A 24,447-nucleotide genomic window follows, 5' to 3' on the forward strand; every position below is an offset into this window, starting at 1 on the left:
TAAAATGTGTTCATTAAAGACTGTTGGTACCAATATCTCTGAGACTTGTACAATTCAGCACTTGAGATGTTTGACAAATTTAAATAACTTAATCTATACAACCATTTTTTCTTTCCATAAATCGAACATGTCTTCTACATGATCATATGAAAACCTAGATATACTGTACTAGTGCACTTACACTTATAACAATGAGAGTTCATCACAGAGTAGCAAGGTTGAAATGATTAGCTACAATCATAATAAATTAATGCACACCTTTTGTCATAAGATGACAAGTCTCATTTACATTTAAAAGAAACGCAATTTGAAATAACCAATATGTTAAGGAAGTAACAGATTGATAATAACAATTAAAAAGATACTTGAAAAAGTAAGATATTATACAGATTTGCACATTTTGTTTCGAAATAAACGAAAAATGGAGTTAAAACAGTGCATTTGAAATACTTTTGGAATGCACATTCAGAAATTAAAAAAAAAAAAAGTATTTTCTGACTTGATTTAAGGTACTTCACTACACCGAGACTTATACTTTTTAAGACACTACGTCACAAGATGGCGATTTAAATGTTTTGTTAAACTGTTTGTATCAATCGATTCAGATGTATATCGTCATAGCTCAGTGGTTAAAGTATCAGACTTGTGAACCGCAGGTCATGAGTTCGAATCCATCTGGGGTTTTTGTTTATGTTTTCTGAATGAAATTTTTGAAAATCCAATTTTTATCTAGAATTGCACATTTTTTCGCCTATTTGATTTACATACTTTTTATCCATCATGCTTTCTATCAATATCAAGTAATTTTCTGCTGATTTGAGAAACTATTTCATGGTGTAGTGAGGCACCTTAAGTGCTCAATTCTTACTACAAGTAAATCGATTTCAACAAATGTACAAAAAAGTACAAACATTATCAAGACCAAGACACATGTACATTTACTGTTTACATACTATCACAGAAACCTCCACCTTCACAAAGGCCTTTGTGAGTAAAACAATATATTGATGCATACTTACATTCCTAGTTTGAATATACACAAAACAGAGCAAGATTTATCGCATCTAGCAAAACACCAGCAGTTTATGAAAAGGTACTGCTTCTAGGTTTTCCTCTTCCCAAATGGAAACCATTGGTGCCATCAGGGCCTCTGGGTTGTCGGATAACTCCTTCCATTCCCAGCATCTTGTGTTTTTCAGGACCCTTTCCATTGACTTGACCACCTGTTAGAGGGCTTTTGTCCTGACCAGCCAACTTCAGTCTTCGCTGCACCCAAGGGCTAGAAGGTGTTCCATCTGAAGAGTTGTCATACCTTTTCCTCCCCATATCTGGGCTCCCCTGGGGACTCAACTTAGGACTAGTACTTGGACTCCTCTTGTCATCAGCCAGTGGGGATATTCCATGAAAATTCCTCCTCCTTTGTGTTCTTGGGCTGGTTTTTGGACTAGACTTTGGACTTGACCTTGGGGAAGAATTTGGACTCAATCGATTTGAGTCATAATTATTTGGACTTAGTGTTCTTTTCAGCATTGCATGATCTTGATTTGGACTCATAGTTCTTTTGAGTTTTGGGTGTTCCATATGGTTTGGGCTCAATGTCTTCTTCAGCATTGGGTGGCCCATATGATTTGGGCTCAAGGTTTTCTTCAGCACAGGATGCTCCATATGATTTGGACTTAGTGTTTTCTTTAAGATTTGGTGTGTTCTGTAATTGCCAGATTGTGGTACACCAAATTCAGCTTCTGATCCACTGCTATAGTAACAAGATGAATCATTGTCAGCTAGTTCATTAATTCTGTTTTTCTTTCTACGTTCTCTTCTCTTCTTTTTCTTATCATGACCTTCATTGTCATCCTCCTTGCCTGAATCATCATCTTTGTCTTTCTTCTTGTTTTCTTTCTTCTTCTGAGCAGCGAGTAAGACAACACGCATGCCCTGTCGCCAATCTTCAGAATCATTCATTGTTTCACAAGCTGTTTTAGCTGCCTCATGCTTTTCAAATTCAACCACAGCACAGGTTGTTGTACCAATTTCAGGATGCTTCGTGGCATGCTTCTTCACATCTTGTGGCACTGACTTTCCCGGTCTTAGAATTCTTATGAGCGACACTTCACCACATTTGGAAAACATTTCTGCCACATTTTCAATCGATGGGTTTTCCATTGGTAAATTGACCACCACAACGGAACGAGACGGAGTTGTTTCATCCCAGTCTGGAAGAGGGTCTTTTCGACGAACTTTTCTTCCCTCCTCATTCACTTCAAGTTTATCAGAGTGTCTTAAACTGTAGGCAACCACACGATAATCTTTAGTTAGAGATTTCACTTTCTTAAAAGAAGTTATGAGTTTAATACTCACAAAACCTTGCTTGTTCCTGCGCACATGTTTCAACAAAAACGCGTCCTTTAGAATGTTAGCATCAGAAAAGTAAAACTCCACCTGTTTTATAATTCGATTTTTAAGTTCATCGTCTGGAGCAACAAACTCTGGTTCCTCGGCGGTTCTATGCTCATCATGGCTCCCTCCCTCGTCCTCGCTAGTGTACACACTACTGTTCCCATCATCGTCTACCCTAAGTCGCTCCACCTTGAGAAGGACTGGGGTCGTGCTTCTTGCCTCTGTCACACCGTTGTTTCCAACAGATTGTTCCCCAGTCAGCTCTTCCCTGATCTCGGGAACATCTATTTTCTGTTCTGGAGAACTCATTATGTTATCCTAGAACGGACACTTACCACAAACACAAAAGAATTAAGCCTTAATTCGTAAAAGGCAGCAAAAATGCGGAAAATACCACAAGACTCTCTGCCTGTTTACTCGTAAATGTGGCCGTGTTTTTGCGTTCCCGATGTGTGACGTCACTTCCGATTATAGCCTATCCTCCCGAAATCAGAGTACTGAAAGTATTGTTAAATTTCGTTTCTCAACGGGAGTACCGAAACGTATTCGATAACTCGTGATAATCACTTATATCATAGGGATGATATTTTTTATGTCGTATATGATATCAAAGATATTAAATCAAGTCTAGGACACTCAAAACTATAGTCTGTCCCAAGATATTTATGCAGCACATTTGGACGATTTTTAAAAAAAATATACACATACCTGTGAAAGAAGTGCAATTGTAATTGTTGAAAGGGATAATTTCCAAGATAATTTCATTGACACATTATCAACTGGCACTCAGAAAAATTCACAGGAACGAAAACAGATTCCTTACGGAGATTTATAATGGGGAATGTTTACATCTTTACTCCATTCGGAATACACTCGGAATACATCGCGCAATTTTTCAACGTTATCACCCGGGCTTGCTGCAATACAAAATCTCCGTAGACATCACATTTTTTTAGCATTGTATTAAAACCTGATAAGCTAACAGGGGCGTTTCGACTGAGAAATCTTGGAAATTATTTGTACTTTTGAATGAACATCGTTTGAACCCTGAGGTATTTATAAATATCAAGCAATTAAGCAAAATGTGAATCCAAGATATCTTGGGACAGACTATAATAATATACAGACAGTTCATTGTACTTCACAGTACAGAACAGAAAGTACATCAAGTTGTACTTTAAAACAGTTTGTTACGTTAGTATCTAGTACATTTCGGAACGATGTGTTTATTATGCGATGTACAGATGTAGTCAGACGATAGGGACAGGTCAATTGATCATTTTCCAACGTAGATTTCGTCCTATATCGTTGGACAAATTGGAGAACTTGTTTAAAACATAGCGTGAACATGGTGAACCGAGGACCCCATATAAATCCAAGATGGCTAGTGTCGTCCCTTTACTTTTTCAATGCACACGTACATTGAATACACTTTTTTAACAGGATTAAAACAGGGATTTTCAGGGAATATTTATTTGTTGCAATACATAAACAATAAAAAGCTTTCTTTGGTGATTCATTCGGGATATGAAGGTAGCGACATTGTAGAAAAAATACATAACCCGCGATAGCGGTTATGTAAATTTTTTCTGCATTGATAGCTGCCTTCATAACCCACATGAATCAACAAAGAAAGCATTTTATTGTTTATATTAACATTTTTCTTTTAGCTAATTAATAAATTGGTTATGAAAAATTTCTGTGGTGCAATGGATGTAGCTTCAATCTACTAATTTGCAGGTTACGAGTTCGAATACCACAAGAACTACTATTTTCATGAATAGTAGTACAATTAAAAAAATGATCTCCCCAATTGATTTTTTTGCTGTCATTCACATGCTAGAAATCCATATCTTTATGTTATTTAAAAATGTATGTTATTAACATAGATCGACATTGAACGCCCCTGGCATACACGCACCACCGTATTTTCAGTTTTAATTGAGAACGGTGCAACATTTAAACTGGCAAGACACAGTGCAACATTTAAACTGACAAGTGGTTCATTGTACTTCATTGCGGTTCATTTTTGTTTATTGTTTGCTAATGCCTGAAGAATATTATCTTTTCTTTCAATTTTGTATTGAAGATAATTTGTGACTGTAAAATCGTTCATGATATTCCAAAATAAAACACTTTTTATATAGAGTTTGATGAAACTTTCTCAAATGTCCCTCTCCGCAACAATTAAAGATGCTTATTACGATCATTATGATATTTCACAATAAACAGCAATGTAAATTTGATTAAAATTAATTCAGTAGTTACAGTATCAAGTTTCAATAGAACATCCCAATTAGATGAAACTACAACTTTGTGCTATTGCGAGAGCTGTATTTTAATTAAGGAATGAATTCAATATTTATTTGTTTTATACGATATAAAATGGTTTGGGACAGTTTACGCTTTATAAACCGCGAAGGGTTTTATAAAAAAAAGCATAAGCTGTTTCAAACCATTTTATATTGTATAAAACTTATAAATATTGAATTCATTGTTTATAATTTAATTTTTTTACTCTTCATTGTAGATAAAAACGGTCATTTGACCTTTGAAATGACGTAAAATTGTACAAAGTTCAAACGTAACGTCGGGCGTACGTTTTTGACGTTAATCTTACTATGACGTAGACAACATTCTTTATACGATATAAAATAATTTTTTAGCCAATCAGAAAGCGCATTACAACCAGAATTAAATTATTCAGATTAAGAAAAAAAAACCCCATAAAAAACCCACAAAAAACCAAACGGACCTGAAACTTTTATAATTGACATCTTTCATATCCTTTCACTGTATTGGGGGGGGGGGGGGGGGGGGGGCAAAAGTGTTACTTCATAGATACTTATTATTTAAATATGTTTCCTGCCTGAAAATTACGATATTCATGCATGATCTTATCGTTGATACTTTGGCATGTATGTCAGAATATTGATGGTTTTTATAAAGTTCTTCAAAAAGTTCTTACAAAAATATCTTTATCGATAACTTTTTCTGAGCACATTTTTATGATTTTTCATTCTTTAGAGTTATATATTTGCTTTAATTAAATTAGGAAGCATTTGATAAATACAATAAATCATAAAAGGATTGAACATTATTTTTGAATGTAGAGTTACATTATCGTTTAATGTACCTGATAAAACAACTCTACATGTCGAAATGAGAATACATGATGTACGAACTATTTACCACCTATCAACCGGAAGTGTTCTGCTTGGTAGACGGACGTCTCGGCCCAACGACACCTCGGCCCAGGGCGGTTGACACCTCGGCCCAGACGGGTCGGCCCAAAACTATTGACACCTCGGCCCATGTACAAGACACCTCGACCCACAGAAATTTTCAGTTAAAAATATGTACAAGACTCATCGGCCCAAAAAACTTTACGAGTTAGCATTTTAAATTATAAACAGGGGCAGTGTGTGTGTGTGTTACTATATCTAGTCATTTATGTCGTACATAATGATATTTGTATTAAAATAATAACGGTTTGTGTCTTGATTCAATTTAGCTAAATGTATGTTGTAAATTTTGAAATTTACAAAATGACATAAATATAGAAGTTCATTAAGAAATATTTTTATCTTTATGAAATGTATCATATATTATATTGGAAAACTCCATTGTTAAATGTTCATCAGGTTATATATGTATCTTATATCAACAATGATTCTTAAAATATCAATATGTGTATCTGTTTAATTGGATGGTCACGCGTCTCAATTTTTTTAAAACTTGTCGTCGACAGCAATAGAAATTACATCGATAGGCGCATGCCCCTCGGACATCAGGTCACACCTTAATGTGGCTGAAAAAAAACCCAACAACAACAACTTACAACTGTTATCGATAAATAATATTTTAGTCACAAATTATATATATCATATAATTTATATTTATAATAAAATAAAAATAAAACATGAAAACATTGAAATTTTATTTTAATTCTGCTTGAGCCGAGGTGTCTTTTGCTTGAGCCGAGATGTATTTTGCTTGAGCCGGGGTGTCTCAAAATTTGGGCCGACCCGTCTTGGCCGAGGAGTCCTGGGGCCGAGGTGTCCTGGGGCCGAGGTGTCTGACATTCGATCGTTTGCTTACCTCATAACATACTTTCGTTTCACTGTTGTAATAAGTATGATTAAATCATGTCACACTGAGGATCTGAAGATAACCCTTTTTAATTTTCACCAAAACATAATCCAGTCCATATCCTGTTTATTTTCCACTATGTGAAGATGTGCACTGAGTGTTTGTCAAAGGTATTGTATATTTTCACTGCTGAATATATTGAAGATGCATGATGTTCATGATTTTGATTTAAATAACAGAGATTGGCAACTCCGCCATTAGCATGTATTGTTGTCGAAAAATGTTAAGGGACCAACATTACTTTGAGAACTACATATTAGTAAATTGAAATATTAGTCTTTAAACCAAAAGTATATTGTTTTTATGAAATAGTTATAGGATTTAGCTGTTTAAAAGTTCTTGAAACAATAAATTGAAAAATAAGATTAATATATAGAAAATATAAAGGCCAGCTATAAAAAGTTGGTGAAATCAGAGACATAAATAACAGTGATTGGCAACTGATCAAAATCTCGTGGTCCCTATTGTAAAGTATTCCCAGTTTAAATCAGTATATTTTTCTAAAAAACAATTATATCGAAATTCATACAGCTAAAACTTATTACCAAAACATTCAAAATATTATATTTCCATGAGATTATGTCTCATAAAAAATATTAAAATAGAAGTTTTAGGAGGCAGTAGGCTGTTTTATAGCTGGCCAATATATTTTCTGTATATTAATCTTATTTTTCAATTTATTGTTTCAAGAACTTTTAAACAGCTAAATCCTATAAATATTTCATAAAACAATATACTTTTGGTTTAAAGATTAATATTTCAATTTACTAATATGTAGTAAACTAATATGTCTAAAACCTATGCCTATTTTTCATAAAAACAGTAATCTTTTGGTTTAAGATCATTATCTCAGTTTACTAATAAATAGTTCTCAAAGTAAGGTTGGTCCCATAACATTTTTCAACTACAAGACACACCAATGGCGGGGTTGCCAATCTCTGTTATTTATGTATCTGGCAAAAACTCTGACAGTGGGTAGCCAACTGCCACTTGAAACTCCTCTTTTAATATTGTTTATAAGACAATAATAATATAATATTCTGAATGTTTTTGCAATAGGATTTAGCTGTTTTTATTTGATATATTTGTTCATTAGAAAGATATAAAACGCGAGTACCCATTATTGCCGAGTACCCATTATTGCCAATTGTTATATAAACAGCAAGATTTCTGCTATCTTTTCGTAGTTTTCGGCTACAAACCAAAATAAATAAATAATAGAATTGTTAAGACACTATAAGAGTTGGGAATGAAGAAAATCTACTTCAAACAGTTCGGAACTCACCTTAACAAAGGTAAGCCTACGAAAACGTATCTCAGTTGTATCTGTGCGATGACACATGCCACTGAATCTTTGACTTGTAATCTACTTTGATGACAAGGCATTTTTTGTTTAGGTCCAAATTCGAAGAATAATTACTTCCGAGTTATGATATTTGACAAAAATAAGCAAGATACAAGGCGAATCAAAGATTTATCCACAGGCACTTGCATTGTAAATAAGAGGCGTTGCTTTTAACTTTTACACACATTATTTCTTTTACTGGACACACTAAAACTTATTTTTAAAAAGCTTTAAATACCGGTAGATAAACAATGCATTTCTTCAATTTTTAATCATTTGTCCCAAGTCATGTAAAGCACATTGTGTGCATGTGGCCGCAGGGACATTGAAAAGAATATTGCTTATAATATGATTGAATTTTGTTTTTGATATTATTTTTTATGTTATATTCTTACATTTTATCTTATTTTGATAGATTATTTTAAAATTTTGACCTTTTTACTGATTAATTACTGGAAAATAACGAAAAGATATGACCTGCAATAATGGGTACTCGAACTTCCTGTAAATCGAAGGTCATGGACAGGGTTTAATTTTTGCCAGAAGTAAGTCGATATTGATGAAACTAAAATAAAAATTATTCCTCAAATTAAATACCGGGTAAATGAACAGTGCAGAGATTTGCCTAGAAATTTTTACATGACAGGTTACATGAAGAGAATAAAGAGAAAAATTGTGTATTTTTTGGCAATGATGGGTACTTGCACGTTACTGATTTAAACTGGGAATACTGTACAATAGGGACCGTGAGATTTCACGTGATTTTGATCAGTTGCCAATCTCTGTTATTTATGTTTCTGATTTCCTTTAACACACTAAGGCTGTACAGACAAATTGAATACCGCGCGTTAGCGCAGTATGATAATTTGTCTGCTTAGCCTCCGAAAGCAAAGTAGGTTGCAGATATGTGAGGGATGCACTCTCAGTAGTTTTCAGTAAGATACCTTGTGTTATTATTAAGCTATGGAGTAATCTTAACAATCCTAGACTCTTTGTGGTCTTTAGTGCGAAAAATTATTCGTATATAAAATATTGTGGGATCACAGTTTAAAATTTTTATGAATACCTCAGGCTTCAAAAGATATTCTCTCCTTATACTCTGTCCTAAGATATTTTTTAATCACATTTTGCTTTATTATTTGATATTTATTGATATCCTTAGATTCCAATGATGTTCATTCAATAATGTGGAAAAATTCCAAGATTTCTCTTTTAATTGAAACACCATTACACCACCTCTAGCTTGTCATATTTTAATACACAAATACAGATAAACACTCTACTGGGATTTTAAATTGCAAACTATATGAAAGTATCTTGAATGATTATGTTGAAAAACTGTGAAAAGTATTCTAAGAACTTATGAATGACAAAAAAAAGTTGAGAAAAAGATGAGCGCCGGAGTTTCTGTCAGCAAAGTGACTCCAAGTCAACGTCATTGATAAATGAATGAAAAGGTGTCCAAGAAGAGTAGTGGACAGTGCACTCGCTTTTCACCACTTTTGACCCGAGTTTGATCCCTGTGATCGACAGTGGTTGAATTAATAGGGTATGGCGGTTGCCCGCTTGGACACATGGGTTCTCTTTGGGTACTCCGGCTTCTTCCCACAACAATGACCCCCTCGCGCTAACATTAGTGCCAAGGAGAGATATTAATATAAGTTGTAGAACTTGTTTATCAATCGTTGTAAAATAAATAAAGTTCAGTTTTTCAGTTGTCATTGATAGACACCTACATGGAACTTTGTCACCATTTCACAAATTCATCTTGTTTATTGCAAACTGAATAGTAACAACGAAAAATTGAATTTTTTCAGATTGATTATTAGTGAAGAATGAAGCAGGAGAATGAAGCAGGGAATAAATTATTTGAATATTATATGTGTCATCATTGGAGCATTCATTGTAAGTATACATGTATGAAAATGCTTAATATGTTTGTTTCCTTAAAATGAGAAGTTAAATGATATGTATAACATAAGTCTTTCATCCAGTTATGATGAAAATATGTGATAGAGTTTTAAAGTTTATTGATGTTTTTTAAGTACATGTACAGCAGTCTGATTGGCAGGTAGTTGAAATCAATATTTTATCTGCAGTTTAGTTTGTTTATTTTTGAAAATGGTATTGTTGAGTATATGCTTTTCATAATGCTCTATTTGCAGTGTGAATTAAGGTTAAATTATGTTAGCTTATTTGTCAATTTGAGGCATATCAATTACATTTTTGTTTACCAATAAAGAGCATCGTTACATTGTTTTGCCATTTTGCTCCATGATACTGTAAACATAATGATATGCATGTATTCAGTATTCATATGCATCATATTTAAATTATTTACTATTATTTAGTTTTTTGCTATATATCTGATGCTTTTACATCATGTCATTATACAGTAGATCAGCTGCTTATCCTCCACTTGATTTCTGTGTATGCAGTAAAACTTTACCATCATATATATATATATGTGTATCACACTCAAATCTAGTCAAGATTGAACATCATTAATTGCATTTCTTCTTATTACAGTTCATGTGAGCCAGAGGCTCAAGTGAGCTTTTCTGATCAAGTTTGTCCATTGTCTCCTATCATTTGTATGTTCGGTGTCAGCATAGTTGTTAACTTTTAAAAAAATTATTTTCTTTTCATCAAAATTGGTATAAAGCACCCCACTGGTGAAAAGCTTGCAGGTTTGCTTAGAATCAGAGCAACCTTTCAAATGTAAATACAATAAACATGAATATTTTGCCCTATCAGACTCAAACTACTAAATATATACAACTTAAAAATTAATTTAAGGGCTCATAACTTTTTTATGCTCAAAAATCTGACATTTGTTGATTTAGTTATGCTAGTAAGTATATCCTTGTAAAATTTGTATTTAAAGTCAACCATGTCTGCCAATATCTGTCTTGATCTGCGAACCATGGAAATCAAATGCACAACCCATACATGTATCCCACATATAACCACTCCATATTCTTACCTAGCACTGACATAGCCCAGATTTTGTTTAATACTGTAGGATAAGAAGGCATTTGGTGAATAAATCATCTCTGAATCATTAGGAAAAATTTCTGCAGTGGCCAATTTATTATGTAGTAATAACGTTTATGAAAACTCGTTGACAAAAGTCTTGATTATGTGTAATTTAAAACATTATTTTAGATTAATGGAAGACCCTCTTTATGATATGTAATGTAATGATCAAGTTGTTTTGTTACATTTTCTTTTATCTGTTCATTTTGCATATAATATTCAAGTGTCTTAATAAGGTTGTATTATTACTCAGGTGATCTTTAAGGCCCATGGGCCTTTTGTAATAAACTAAACAAGTATCATCATATCAATCCACTGGATTTGACTGCTCTATCCCATTATACACATTTACCAATTGTCTTATTGCAGAAACACTTGCTTTATCCACAAGGCTTTTGTATCAGATCTGGTAATATTTATCATTCCCTGTCTTGCCTCCTTGTACTTATTGGTTTCCTATCTTATTGTACTAGTCATGGTTGACTGTCTATCTTATGTTTGCTACACAGATCAAAATCATTTGTGATTATTGTATATATATTATTTGACTTTAATATTCAGTACATGTATTATGTTATGAATAAATGATATGGTCACCAAAATATATCTGCAATCTTTTTGATTAATAGTAGCTACTGGTAAATTCTAAACAGAAATTTTAGCTACTTCTGAAATAAAAAGCTCAATATTATTAAATGAATTTTCTAAAAATGATGAGGTATTAATTTCTGTATTTTTTACTGTGTTTATTATTAATGAGTGATTAAGCAGGATTTTATCATTTTGCTTACCTTATTAAGACCGAATACCACTTATTCATATAACATAAAGCAAATATTTACTTACTTGGGTGAAATGTATTGATTTTGCTATCTTAAAGAAGGACAATATTCCCTGACACCTGCTATGCAATAAATGGACTTCTTTGGATGAGAAAATTGATATATTCATCCCTCGTAAATAAATGATGTACAATACAATTTCTGAGACTTTTTCCTTCTGTAATGAATATATCTTCAGACTTAGAACCGATTTTACAAGACCATTGACTTGGAGTAGTTGAATCAAAAAGCAACGTGCTTTAACGTGACAGAGGCCTGTATGTTTCATTGTCCAGTTATGGCTCTTTGAAATCAACAAAATTTGCCCTATTCGAAAGCTGTGAATTTTTTGCTTGAGACCAGTATCATTTTCAACTTTGTTTTGCAAAAGGCATATGGTTCCATCAGACAGAAAGCCCATGCACAGTCTTGTTAAATATGTTCTAAGACAACAAGCATGCTTATCTTTTAAGTTTTCTATTTAAGGAATTTAATGCCTTGCATTGAGTATCATGTATTAACAGTAACAGTATGTTGATTGGTGTTTGTGTATTACATGTTGTTTGTAATCTGCATTTATGTCAATTAAAATTGCTGAAGTTAATTCTAAGGGAGAGCATGCATGCAATTATGTACATGTTATACACATTTCTTTGTGTATATATATTGATCAGTATATTTCTTCAAGTATATTTCTTTAGGAAAATTATACTCAAATCTTGATAATGCTGTAAGTTTGTCTTGAATGTTAAAGTAACACATTTTGTTTATGTCTTGTGTTTTCTGTCTAACAAAGTCCTTTCCATCAAAAAATGATATTAAGTGTTTAGAAAAAATGTTCTTTAAAAGTTGTTTGTTTAGCACTATTAATTTGTGCCATTTGTTTACATTTATTTTATCAATGCCTGTTATTATCATTTAGGTATTCCCTGCTTTAACACAAAGTACGAATATAATAAGAACAGGCAAAAGAAGTGAGACTAGCATATGTCCTAGTTTGTCGGGATGGGAGTTAGAATCACAAAATTTGTGTCACGAAGACCCAAAATTGTACCACTGTCTACTGACCAGAGATGACTACTACCTTGAAGTCTGCACTCAACCCATCAAAGTACCTCCAGGTAATTAACGAGGCCAAGTACAGTTGGAGTATGCCCGTTTTCGTGCAGATTTATTTGCATTGTGACGTCATCTTTTCTTGGTTGACGCAATGGCGGTATGGTTTCAACTGCAGATATTCAGCAAAATTTGTCGAAAATAGCTCATCTGAGGCATAAAACTGATATTATATTGTATAATAAACATAAATGTCTTGAAGTATAAACTATATTTGGGCTCAGGTCGTAAGGAGGAGAGGATTCAGCAAGTCTAGCCCTCTGTCACGTTATCTTGCCCCGACTAAATATAGATAAATACATGTATTTCAAGACAGTATCCATGTATTTTGTATTTATGAACCTTAATTTAATATGTGATTTTATATATTTTTTTATTGCTTAAATATGTCTGAATGTTTAAAAAACACTATAAAGATCACCATTTCGGCGTTTGTCAAATAAAAAATAGCCGTTATCCGACAACTTCTGAGAAATTTGGCATACAAATAAAACTTTGATTAGACCACTGGAAAAAACCAGGAGCTAAAAGTTTTTTTTTATTTGACCATTTGATGCCTTTTAGCGATAACGTTCATATATAGAACAGGAAAAAAAATCCCAAGGGCAGAAGTTTGAATAAAAAGAAAAAAATGTGCAAAATTGATACATTTCAAGCAAAATTCAATAAGGTCCTATGTTAAATATTCACAAACTTTTAGATGACCCCCTAAACAAACGATGTGGTAAATGTCTGATTTTAATGTTTGAAAATGATAATTATTTCAGTAGAAATTTGTGTAAGAAACTTCATTAAAAAATCTAGGGCAGAACAAATTACACCCGGCCTCGTTAAGATGGAATGCTACCCTTAAAGGGGCATGGTCACGATTTGGTCAAATTCTATTTTTCTTGGTTTTTTTTGTTTTTTTTTTATTTACAGTGCTTAAGTAATGCATTTTTTTTTTTATAATCAAATGAAATTTGAGAGTCAGTTGCTGAGTTATAAGCAAGATACCGTGAGAGCTTACAATCCTTTGTCATGTAAACAAGGCTCGTGCCCTATTTTTGTTTACATAGGTTCAATATACCAGTGAAAAGTCTTTTTAAAGCTGATTAATCTATCTCCTTATTCATTTTAACCATAAATAAACAGTTCCCAACATTTTACATATTCATTTGATATCTAAAACTGCAGTTTTCACTTCAACATTCAAAATGTAAACAAAAGGTTAATTTGCATATCAAAGAATCGTAAGCTCTGTAAATGGCTTAATTATTACTCAATGAATGACACTCAAATTTTGATTGCCTGTTGAAATTGGAAAAAAATAATTTTTGACCAAAATCATGACCATGCCCCTTTAAAAGTCTAAGGGTCCTACACACCTTTTGGATAAATTTCGTCAACCAGCACAAATTGACCAATTCTTCATAAATATTCTTTATATCCTAGAATGTGTACGAATAAAAAAGGATAGAAAAAAGTAGCAATTTTGGGGAAAATACATGAATTTTGAAATTTTTATACCAAATAATGAAATTCTTATTTATAAGAATATTAACAAAAACTCTTTTTATTTCCTTAATTTTCCTTGAGAGAAATTAGTTTTTGGACAGTTGTTGATTCTAGCTGTATTGAGTACTTTTGTTATGTTTGAACTTAGGACTTGTTATGCATACTGGTTGAAAAGTACATTTTGTTAAAGGAGGCTGACTTTAGTTTTCATTCCGCATGTTTATGCGCATTCTAGTATAATACAGTGGATTTATTCTTGGTTTGAAATTTTTCGATATCATTTATAAAATTGAACACAATTAACAAAATACAGATAAAAATAATTTGTTTAAGGAAATTTTATTTTTTAAACGATTTTTCCATTGTGCTGCAGGGAAGCGTTGCCATTGCACTTTTATGAAATTATGATAAAATGAAGCTTTGAAGGAGTACGCTATTAGAAATAACATAAAAGAAAAGGTAAAAATTGTACGCCGTTGAAATTTTATACACAGAATGATGCAATCGTAATGCTCCAAATATATACTAGCAAAATTTTGTGCATTTTGATATTTGGAGATGACTCCCACTAAAAACCAGATGGAAGATTTTAGTATTTTTTACAAATAAGGTAGGAAATGATATAACTAACCATATGAAACAATTGAGAAAAAAAGCTATTGTAGTGCATGTTTTTTAAATCTGCTTCCAAGTGCGGAAAATGACAGTTTCCTATATATTCCTATAGTAAATATACCTATATTTTGAGATGGTCCTTAAAAAGAACCAGATGGTCGATTTTCTTGGAACCTCGCAAAAATATTAATGACATATGATTAAAAAATAAAGAGTTTTGCTGTTGTAGTTTTTCCGCAAAAAACCCCCCAGATCAACCTCCTTGATAGCTTTATCTACCGTATATACATGTTCAAATGGCTGTCATTGTACATTCAAATCATGAGAATGAAATGTAGATTGCTCTGCTAATGAGCCCAGGCCAAAAAGGAAACAATTGATGAATGCTTTGGTCTGTTTGTTAGCTATTTTCACAAAGTCTGCAGTCTTAATTTTTCTTTTGTAGGTCACTTTCCAAGAATATCGGAACAGTACGACAAACTTTATACAGAGTTATGTCCAGATGATACTTACCAACCAGAGGGGGCAATGTCAAACAAGTTCCAAAAGGTTTCTTGTGAATACAAGAAGAATAAATGTGATGAATTAGGGGAATCGTATTGCAGCAGGGGTAGTACAACTAGTGATGTACAATGTAAATGTGACTATCTGAAAGGCTACCGTGCTTCGGAGTACCTCATAGAAAACCCCAAGAATCAGACATGTTACAATAAAACACATGGGGCTAGATGTTACATGTGGATTTGTGAAAATGGCATGGAACTAAATCCAGGTAAAATTTATACATATCTATGTTATTTTTAAAAAACTAATAGAATTTTAAAGTGTATGTTTTAAGATGACTAGAGATAATCATGTTATGTATTGATAGAATCAAAAATATTTATGGGTGTAAAATACCCGGTATGTTGATTTGTGACCTATAACAGTTTCATGTTATTTTTCATTATAAGATTATGATATCATTCATTAATATACATGAAAAAATCTTCTTTATTTTTCATTCCTTTGCATAATCTAAAAGAAGGGGATTAATATGTATCAGTATTTGTTAATGTAATCTACATAATTTTTATTAACGATCACAAAAAACAACTTCCAAAAATAATATTGGAATATTTGTTTTTTTGCACCTTGCTGAAAAAAAACCTCCTACCCAGACATACATATGTATTATTGTAACAGTTACTTGTTCCAAAGGGTCTGATCGTGTCGAGTTGCCAGGAGAGGATCATCAGATCAAACGAGATGCAAAACGCCAATATTGGGTAATCTGATGATATGGCCTGGCAACAAGATTGGCTTTTTGGACCAAGTTACTGTTATGATGATAAATTAATTATACAATTGTGTTCATATAAAGATAAAATTACAAAAATATCTTCTTTTAGCCATTATTGTACAAAGTTTACCAGCCAGTATTTAACAGAGCAATTTTTAGACAAACTCTTTTAAAACGTGCTAAAAAACAGACGTTATTTATTGTGTACCATATCTTCAATTTCAGTGAGAGGTGATATGGATAGTGTGGTGATCCGTAATATCGAATCACACTCTTTAAAAGAGCATTGAGAAAGAAGAATTGATAGTGTAAAATAAAGTATTTTACCAAATTGTTTATAAAGAATGTTATTATAGTCAGATTATGCAAACTGTTTTGTAGCTTATAAGTGTGTCAACACGTGTGATCCAGGGTACTACCGCCCACCAAACCAGTTTAATTGCATATCAAACCAGACAACCAGGATGTAAGTATTGCTTCGTAAAACCATAATACAAATATGTGTGTATACAAGGGCTGTTCGGAAATTATTGGGACGATTAATCTTATTTCTTTTGGAAAAATAGATAAACCCTTGAAAATTCACTCAAAAGTAAACCAAAATTAAATTTATTAATGTGAAAACTTCTAGTTAATGACATTATTTGATGCTGACAAACTTGCCCAAGTTCAGTGACCTGAAGCAACCACAAACTCATCGTGACAACATTTTAACGTGTTCCGTTACTTCTATATTTTAAATGCATTACAATCCAATAAAAAAGAAGAATTCTTTATTTCTCATTTATTACTTTTACTTTAGGAAGTCAGCATTTACATTTTCTCTCCATTCTTGATTTTTTGCGAACAAAATTTTAGTTATTGCTACTTGAAAGTCAAATTACTGTGAAATTCCTCTTACGCTCATTCTGTACATACGTGTATTTTACAATGGTTGACATCAGCTGGGCTGTTATAATTACTTCTTATTAAGTCCCTCTGTTTTTATTCTAGCAAAATGGTCAGTCAAAAATTTTATTGATTGAAGTTCTTGACCCATTACCATTGTATAGTTTTTAACTCACCGAGACGAAGTTGGGGGAGCTTATGCTATATACCCCTGGCGTCGGCATCCGGACCTGGTTAAAGTTTTTGTTGCATGTCATGTATCTAAGTTATTACTTTCCTATCTTCACCAAACTTGAATGGATGATGCATCTGGACCTACTTATGGACTTGAAAGACTTGAATGCTGAATCTGAAACCTGAATTTCAGATGCTGGAGGAGGTTAAGGTTTTTGAAGCAGGTGCCCTATGATAGCAATATCTAAGTTACTACTGGTCCTAACTTCACTAAACTTGCATGAATAGTGCATCTTATGATACTGATGCACCAGACAGGATTGAATGCTGAATCTAAGCCAAAGGTTTCTGATGCTGGAAGAGGATAAGGTTTTTAGAGCTGGTTAAAGTTTTTGGAGCAGGTGCCCTCTGATGATTAAATCTTAGTTACTACTGGTCCTAGGCTCACCAAACTTGCATGAATGGTGCGTCTTGTGATACTGATGCACCAGACAGGATTGAATGCTGATTCTGAGCCAAAGGTTTTTGATGCTGGAGGAGGTCAAGGTTTTAAGAGCTGGTTAAAGTTTTTGAAACAGGTGCCCTCTGATGATGATGATATCTTGGTTATTGCTGGTCCTAACTTCACGAAACTTGCATGAATGGTGTGTCTTGTTATACTGATGCACCAGACAGGCTTGAATGCTGAATCTTAGCCATAGGTTTCGGATGCTGAATAAGGTTAAGTTTTTTGGAACAGGTCACATGTTTAATAGATAATAGTACTATTTTAAACTTGCATAGTTGATGAAACTATAATACAAATGAATCGCAGAGGTAGCCCCAGATGCAAAGCCTGATCAAGGATGCTTAAAAATATGTCTTAGTTATAATTGGTCCTAACTTCACCAAACTTGCATGGATGGTGTGTCTTATGATACTGATGCACCAGACAGGATTGAATGCTGAATATAAGCCATAGGTTTCGGATGCTGGAGGAGGTTTAGTTTTTTAAAACAGGTCACATGTTTTGTAGATAATAGCTTGCATAGTTGATTTAACTATGAAATAATGATTCGTAGAAGTAACTTCAGATGCAGAGCCTGATCTCCATTATCAAAATGCTAAAAAAAATCTTCTACCTCATTCAAACCTGCTTGATAGATATGCTTATTGTTAAATGATATATTAAGGAACAAAATTCCTATGATATAGTATTGTATGATGTAATACAATATTGCTTAATATGATACAATACTATATCATATGTTATATTGTGAAAAGTTATATGATACCATATGAAATTGTATCAACTTTTATTTTGTTATGTATAGTATTTATATTATGATACAATGTTGTATAATATGAAATTGTATCATTAATTTGATATTCTATCACATGATACTGTTACATATGATATTGCAATATGTTATATTGTATCATATGATACAAAATTGTATATTATATACTATTGTATCATACATTATTGTAAAATATGATATTGGTTTATATAATATATTATAATATCATATGAAATTGTATTATATGATATTGTAATATATAACATTGTATCATATGATATCATATGATACAATATGTATAATATGATATTGTATTATTTTTATAATATTTAACTATATCACATGATATTATATCATATGATATGATACAATGGTGTATCAAATTATATTGTATTATATGATACAATATCATATTATGTATCAAATATGATACAGTATTATACAATACAATATCATACTATATTTTACGATATGATATCATGATGTACAATATTGTGATGTAATATTTTATCATTTAAGACTATATTGTATCATATATTATGTATAATGATATTTTATTATGTGATCAAATACAAAAATGTAAAACACAATACAATGTCATATCATGTGTTACAATATCATATCTCACCATTATCTAACAGTATATTATTGTATTATATGATATATATTGTAAGTTTGATAGGGTGCAATATTGTATTTTGTATTATTGTATTGATCAAAGATGCTATCTTATAATACCGTATGAAATGAATATATGATTATCATACAATTTTTTAACATTTGATATACGATATTGTATCAAAACAACATCCATGAATAGCTATGATCATTAAATGCGATTTTCATATAATATGATAAAGGTGGTCTCATCAAGGTGATGCCTCATAAAGGTAATGCCTCGTCTCGGTGAGCTTTTCAATCTGTGATTACCTATGTTTGTTTAAGCAGTTTTTTTAAAAATAATTTGATAAGCCGTAGTAGTCAGATTTATATGGCTTGGTAAATATATTTATACCATCTCTTTACACCAACTTGAATGCAACTTTAGGTCTATAGACACTTTGTGAGTAGAAGTTGAATTTTTCCAATCTCTGAGTTATTTGTCTGTGCCGTGTACCCCAAGTTTATGTACCGTCAAAAAGAAAATACTCAATATTTTTACATATTATTTTGCTTAATTTTTTGTTAGGGTTTGTTCAATATCAATAATAAGTTTCACAAAGATATAACACATTGGATGGAAAATATATGGGTTGTCTCAATAATTTCTGAACAACCCTCTTAAGTATCAGGATATTTGTACTCTTTTTAAAACCTTAGAGAGAATTAAAATTATGACTGTTTATTTATTGTAGGCCAATCATCACAGATCCCATCACCCCTCCTACAGCATTACCCGGTACATCCCAGGCACCCCGTCCTGGAGGTAGGTAGCGAGGGTACACATTCAAGGTGTTGAACACTGTGCCTTACCAGTATTAGGTTTCTTACTGACTGTCTAGGGAAATATGTCAGGTTATAGAAGGCAAGATGAAATTCAGTCTTCTATACTCTTTAACAACCTGAGTAATCTGAAATATTTTCGTGTGCTGTCAGTAACAAACCAAATAAGTGTTTTGTTTGGTTGAGGACACAAACTTTTTGTGTATTGAATAAATTAAAAAGGACACAGTAAAACAAAGACATTACACCAGCCATGTTATCATCTATTATTTGTTAATACTTGCCAACTACAGAAATGTTGGATGGCAATCACATGACAGAGTTTATCCAATGGCATTGTGACATTTTAGTCTGAGGTAAAACAGATGTGTTTTTCATTGATTATCTTTCATTTATATGTGTAATTATACCCCCGCTCCAAAGGAGAGGGGGTATACTGTTTTACCCTTGTGTGTCTGTCTCTCTGTCCGTCCGTAACAAAAATTTCTGTCGTGTTTATCTCAGCAACTATTTATCGCAGATGCTTGAAATTTTTACACAGTGTTTGTATAGGCATGCCATATGGTGGGATGTATTTTTGTACCAATCGGATGTCAACTTCCTGTTAAATGACGACTGTTTATTTTTAGCCAAAATTTTCAAACAAATTTTCGTCAAAGATTTCTCAGCAACTGTTTATCGCAGATGCTTGAAATTTTACCACACTATTTGTTTAGGCATGCCATATCGTGGGATATATTTTTGTACCAATCAGACTTCAACTTCCTGTTAAATAATGACTTTGTTTATTTTTAGCCAAAATTTTCAAACAAATTTTCGTCAAAGATTTCTCAGCAACTGTTTATCGCAGTTGCTTGAAATTTGTACACAGTATTTGTATAGGCATGCTATATCGTGGGATGTATTTTTGTACCAATCGGACGTTAACTTCCTGTTTATTGAGTACTTTGTTTATTTTTAGCCAAAATTTTCAAACAAATTTCCGTCAAAGATTTCCCAGCAACTATTTATGGCAGATGCTTGAAATTTTAACACACTATATTTTTTGGCATGCCATATTGTGGGATATATTTTTGTATCAAGCGGACGTCAACTTCCTGTTAAATAATGACTTTGTTTATTTTTAGCCAAAATTTTCAAACAAATTTTCATCAAAGATTTCTCAGGAGCTATTTATCGCAGATGCTTGAAATTTTTACACAGTGTTTGTTAAGGCATGCTATATCGTGGGATATATTTTTGTACCAATCTGACGTCAACTTCCTGTTAAATGAGTACTTTGTTTATTTTAGCCTAAATTTTCTAACAAATTTTCCTCAAAGATTTCTCAGCAGCTTTTTATCGCAGATGCTTGAAATTTTACCACACTATTTGTTTAGGCATGCCATATTGTGGGATATATTTCTGTACCAATCGGATGCCAGCTTTCTGTTAAATGTCGACTTTGCTTATTTTGCATATTCACATCAGAGTGGGGGTATCACTAGTGAGCATTGGCTCACAGATATCTTGTTAGATTTCCATTTTGTGGATGCTTTTTAGTCAGTTTGTTCCTTTGTCTATTTGTCTGTCCATTTTTATGTGTTTGAAGCATATATTGTTTCCCTTTGACCAAGTTGGGCTCAAACAACACTTAATTGACACCTGTAGAAAGCTTGTGGTACAGTTAATCAAAATCTTCACCGTACAGTGTCAATTGGTGAAGGGTGTACAGTGAGTTGAATTGATTTTATAGGTCAAATGTCAAGGTCAAATAATCTCTGTTTAAAAACCATGTCACAAGAATAATAATTTTTTTCCCTTTGTTCCAGCTAGGTTTGAAATTGAACAATAGTAGTGAAAAAATAGTGTATATAAAAAAAAAACAACTCTAAAATTATTTGATGAATAATATTAATGGTCATATTTTAATTGGGATAGAAAAGAGATTCAATTAAGAATTTTAACATTTAGGAAAATTCAGATAAATAAAAAAAGTACCCAGTAACAAGCTGCTTTAAAGAACTAAGTTAATGTGTACCATAACCCATTGGGATCAGACAGGGCACCTATTTGAAATAACACATTGGTGCTCTGTTGAGGATTGTTATCCATGCATGGGCCTCTTCTGTTTTACATTTTAGACATTCTTAATTGTAACATTGGGTAAATTCAAGTAAATCTGTTCTGATTTATGATCAGGATTTTAATTGCAATTACAAGTTGCTAGACATGCTAGTAAATGTAGGTATATTTATGAAGATGTAATTGTGTAAAATCTTACACATCAAGGAACTGTAAGAGATCTTTCTCCAGTCGGGGATATTTAGATATGTTCAATATCAATAATTGAAATAGAATTAAAGAAATGTCAACTCAATAAAAAATATTTGAAATATGCTGATACATGTATTTTTTACAAACTTTTGTGATTTTCTGCTTAGCTCCCACCAAGCCTCGTGTGACGCCTTCGGATAAAATGTCAGGAGTTGATGTTTATGCCGTTGCAGGGTTTATCATTACCTCTATGGTAGTCATTTTACTTTTTTTAGGTAAATATCAGAGTTACTGTATTCTGTTTTCCAACTTTTTAGCTTGTATGGACAAGAAGATAGTTATTTTATTTTTGTAAAGTAATGTTTACTAAGATATTCTATTGATATACCGGTATCTGATGCATTTATTAATACCTGTATATATTGGAAATTGAATGTTAAAACTAAAAAATTAACGTTACATGATTTTGCATTTCTTTTTTGGTAAATGCCCAAAGCATGATGATATACATTATCCACCAATATATTTGCACTAGATATTTTAATTGCAGGTGTTTATTTCATGATGGAAAAACGTAAGTAAAATTCTTTTTTTATGACAAATGAAGTTATATTTACATGCTATTTAAGCATTGAAACATTTTCTTTTTTAAATGTAGTCTCATAACTGCAACAGTGTGTATTAACAAATTGAGTAATGTGCATTGGTTTGTTTGCACATGCTGTTGCTATATCTTTCAAAATATAATGATTCAGTGCTTATATTTTTTTCTTCAGTTTCATGTGTTTTAAATCTCTTAGTTACCATAAGGAGTAAATTTGAATTGATAGAAAAGATGTGGCAACAGCCATAACCATGAATTTTATTTTTCGCTTACGATTTTGCAGTTGAACAGCATTCAAAGTTTATGTCATTATTATTAAACTCATAAATTAACCTTTGATTACCCTGTATTTTATGTTGTGTTTTGAATGTGCAGCTTTCCACACACTTTTAATACAAATTATAAATGGAATGGTAATATACATCTACCGTATAATCATAAAATTTTACGTCACAACATATAGTCTTATCAACAGTCAATCTACCACTGGATAATGTTGTATCTCATTAATATCAAATGCTTTCTACCAAGATGTATGATTCATATTTGATGTCCCTCATCCTTAACATTAACAATTTTCTTTTAGCTTTTCAGGTCTGAAACAGGTTAAGGTTTTTATGAGGAATGTTTGTGACCATTTTGGAGTCAAACATTGATATGTTCTGTTAGACATTTCTAGTACATCTATTCCTTCATTGATGATAGCTCATGTTTTTTTTAGAATTCAAAATCCACATGAATCATCCATCCGTCCTCAAAGTTTCTTGTAGTCAGAGAATGTACTTGAAAGCAAGTATATCAGGATTCTGCTGCTCTGATATTCAATTCCAATGGTGTAAGAAAGTGGATGGTGATGAGGAAGAAATGGATCTAACTAATGATAGGCGTTATCGGATAGAGAGTGATGGAAGTTCGTCTTCCCTGACAATAGAACATGTGGAAAGTCAGGATGAAGGGCACTATATCTGCTTAGCAAACTTAAAACGCTGGAGAAGAATAGCTGACAAATCAGAAACAACACTGGTAGTTATCGGAGGTAACTAAACATGCTGTAAATATGGAGTATAACAGTTGAGATCATTGCATACTTAACCCATATTAATTGCTTACGTTAAAATGTTTATTTCATGTTTGTATAAAGTGAGTATATGAACCAAAAATGATTGATTTAAATGTTACATAATGAAGGAGCTTTTACACCTTTCATCCTTTGAAATTAGTCTGTATCATACTAACATTTGGCCTTGTTGTAGTCATAAACTATAATTTGAGAGGTTGGCGGGCGCAACTAAACTTGATGAGGGATGGAATGCTAGTAATTAAGTCTCCCAAACGAAGTTTAAAGACATTGTTTTTGTACGGTTTCTTCTTCATTTTCTTCTTCCCCGCTCTGAACTTGTCCGTCGCGTTTCTCAGAGATGGCTGTACAGAATTGTACAAAACTCTAGGATACGATAGGCCTGCATATCTAGATGTGCACGCTGGTTTGATTTCTCTCATTTGGGGTTGGCCAATCACTTTTCTAGGGGGACAAAAGG

At 32.5% G+C, this 24,447-nt stretch overlaps 2 protein-coding genes across 6 annotated transcripts in view; one reads left to right on the forward strand and one right to left on the reverse strand.

The window, feature by feature from the left end:
* Positions 1–938: 938 nt before the first annotated feature.
* On the reverse strand, positions 939–2,846 carry LOC105317819 (la-related protein 6). Its single transcript, XM_011414570.4, has one exon. The coding sequence runs from the start codon at positions 2,704–2,706 to the stop codon at positions 1,084–1,086; it is 1,623 nt and encodes a 540-aa protein (XP_011412872.2). The 5' UTR covers positions 2,707–2,846; the 3' UTR covers positions 939–1,083.
* A 3,638-nt stretch (positions 2,847–6,484) lies between these two features.
* Positions 6,485–24,447, forward strand: part of LOC105317820 (uncharacterized) — a 28,552-nt gene continuing 10,589 nt past the window's right edge. The window contains exons 1-11 of one of the 5 annotated variants that reach the window (XM_066088666.1): positions 6,485–6,659; positions 7,737–7,844; positions 9,712–9,799; positions 9,940–9,965; positions 12,677–12,875; positions 15,428–15,754; positions 16,646–16,730; positions 19,962–20,032; positions 22,473–22,580; positions 22,856–22,879; positions 23,631–23,945. In XM_066088666.1, the coding sequence (XP_065944738.1) occupies positions 9,730–9,799; positions 9,940–9,965; positions 12,677–12,875; positions 15,428–15,754; positions 16,646–16,730; positions 19,962–20,032; positions 22,473–22,580; positions 22,856–22,879; positions 23,631–23,945 (1,225 nt within the window). In that variant the 5' untranslated portion in view covers positions 6,485–6,659; positions 7,737–7,844; positions 9,712–9,729. Of the gene's footprint in view, positions 6,660–7,736; positions 7,845–9,711; positions 9,800–9,939; positions 9,966–11,302; positions 11,343–12,676; positions 12,876–15,427; positions 15,755–16,645; positions 16,731–19,961; positions 20,033–22,472; positions 22,581–22,855; positions 22,880–23,630; positions 23,946–24,447 lie in introns of all 5 variants that reach the window. The other 4 variants (XM_066088665.1, XM_066088668.1, XM_066088669.1 and 1 more) reach the window with 4 other exon arrangements.

This window comes from Magallana gigas, chromosome 6 (assembly GCF_963853765.1).
Source record: "Magallana gigas chromosome 6, xbMagGiga1.1, whole genome shotgun sequence".
Lineage (NCBI taxonomy): Eukaryota > Metazoa > Mollusca > Bivalvia > Ostreida > Ostreidae > Magallana > Magallana gigas.

Coding starts and splice junctions, on each gene's coding strand:
- LOC105317819 (XM_011414570.4), bottom strand. CDS start 2,706: ATGAGTTCTCCAGAACAGAAAATAGATGTTCCCGAGATCAGGGAAGAG.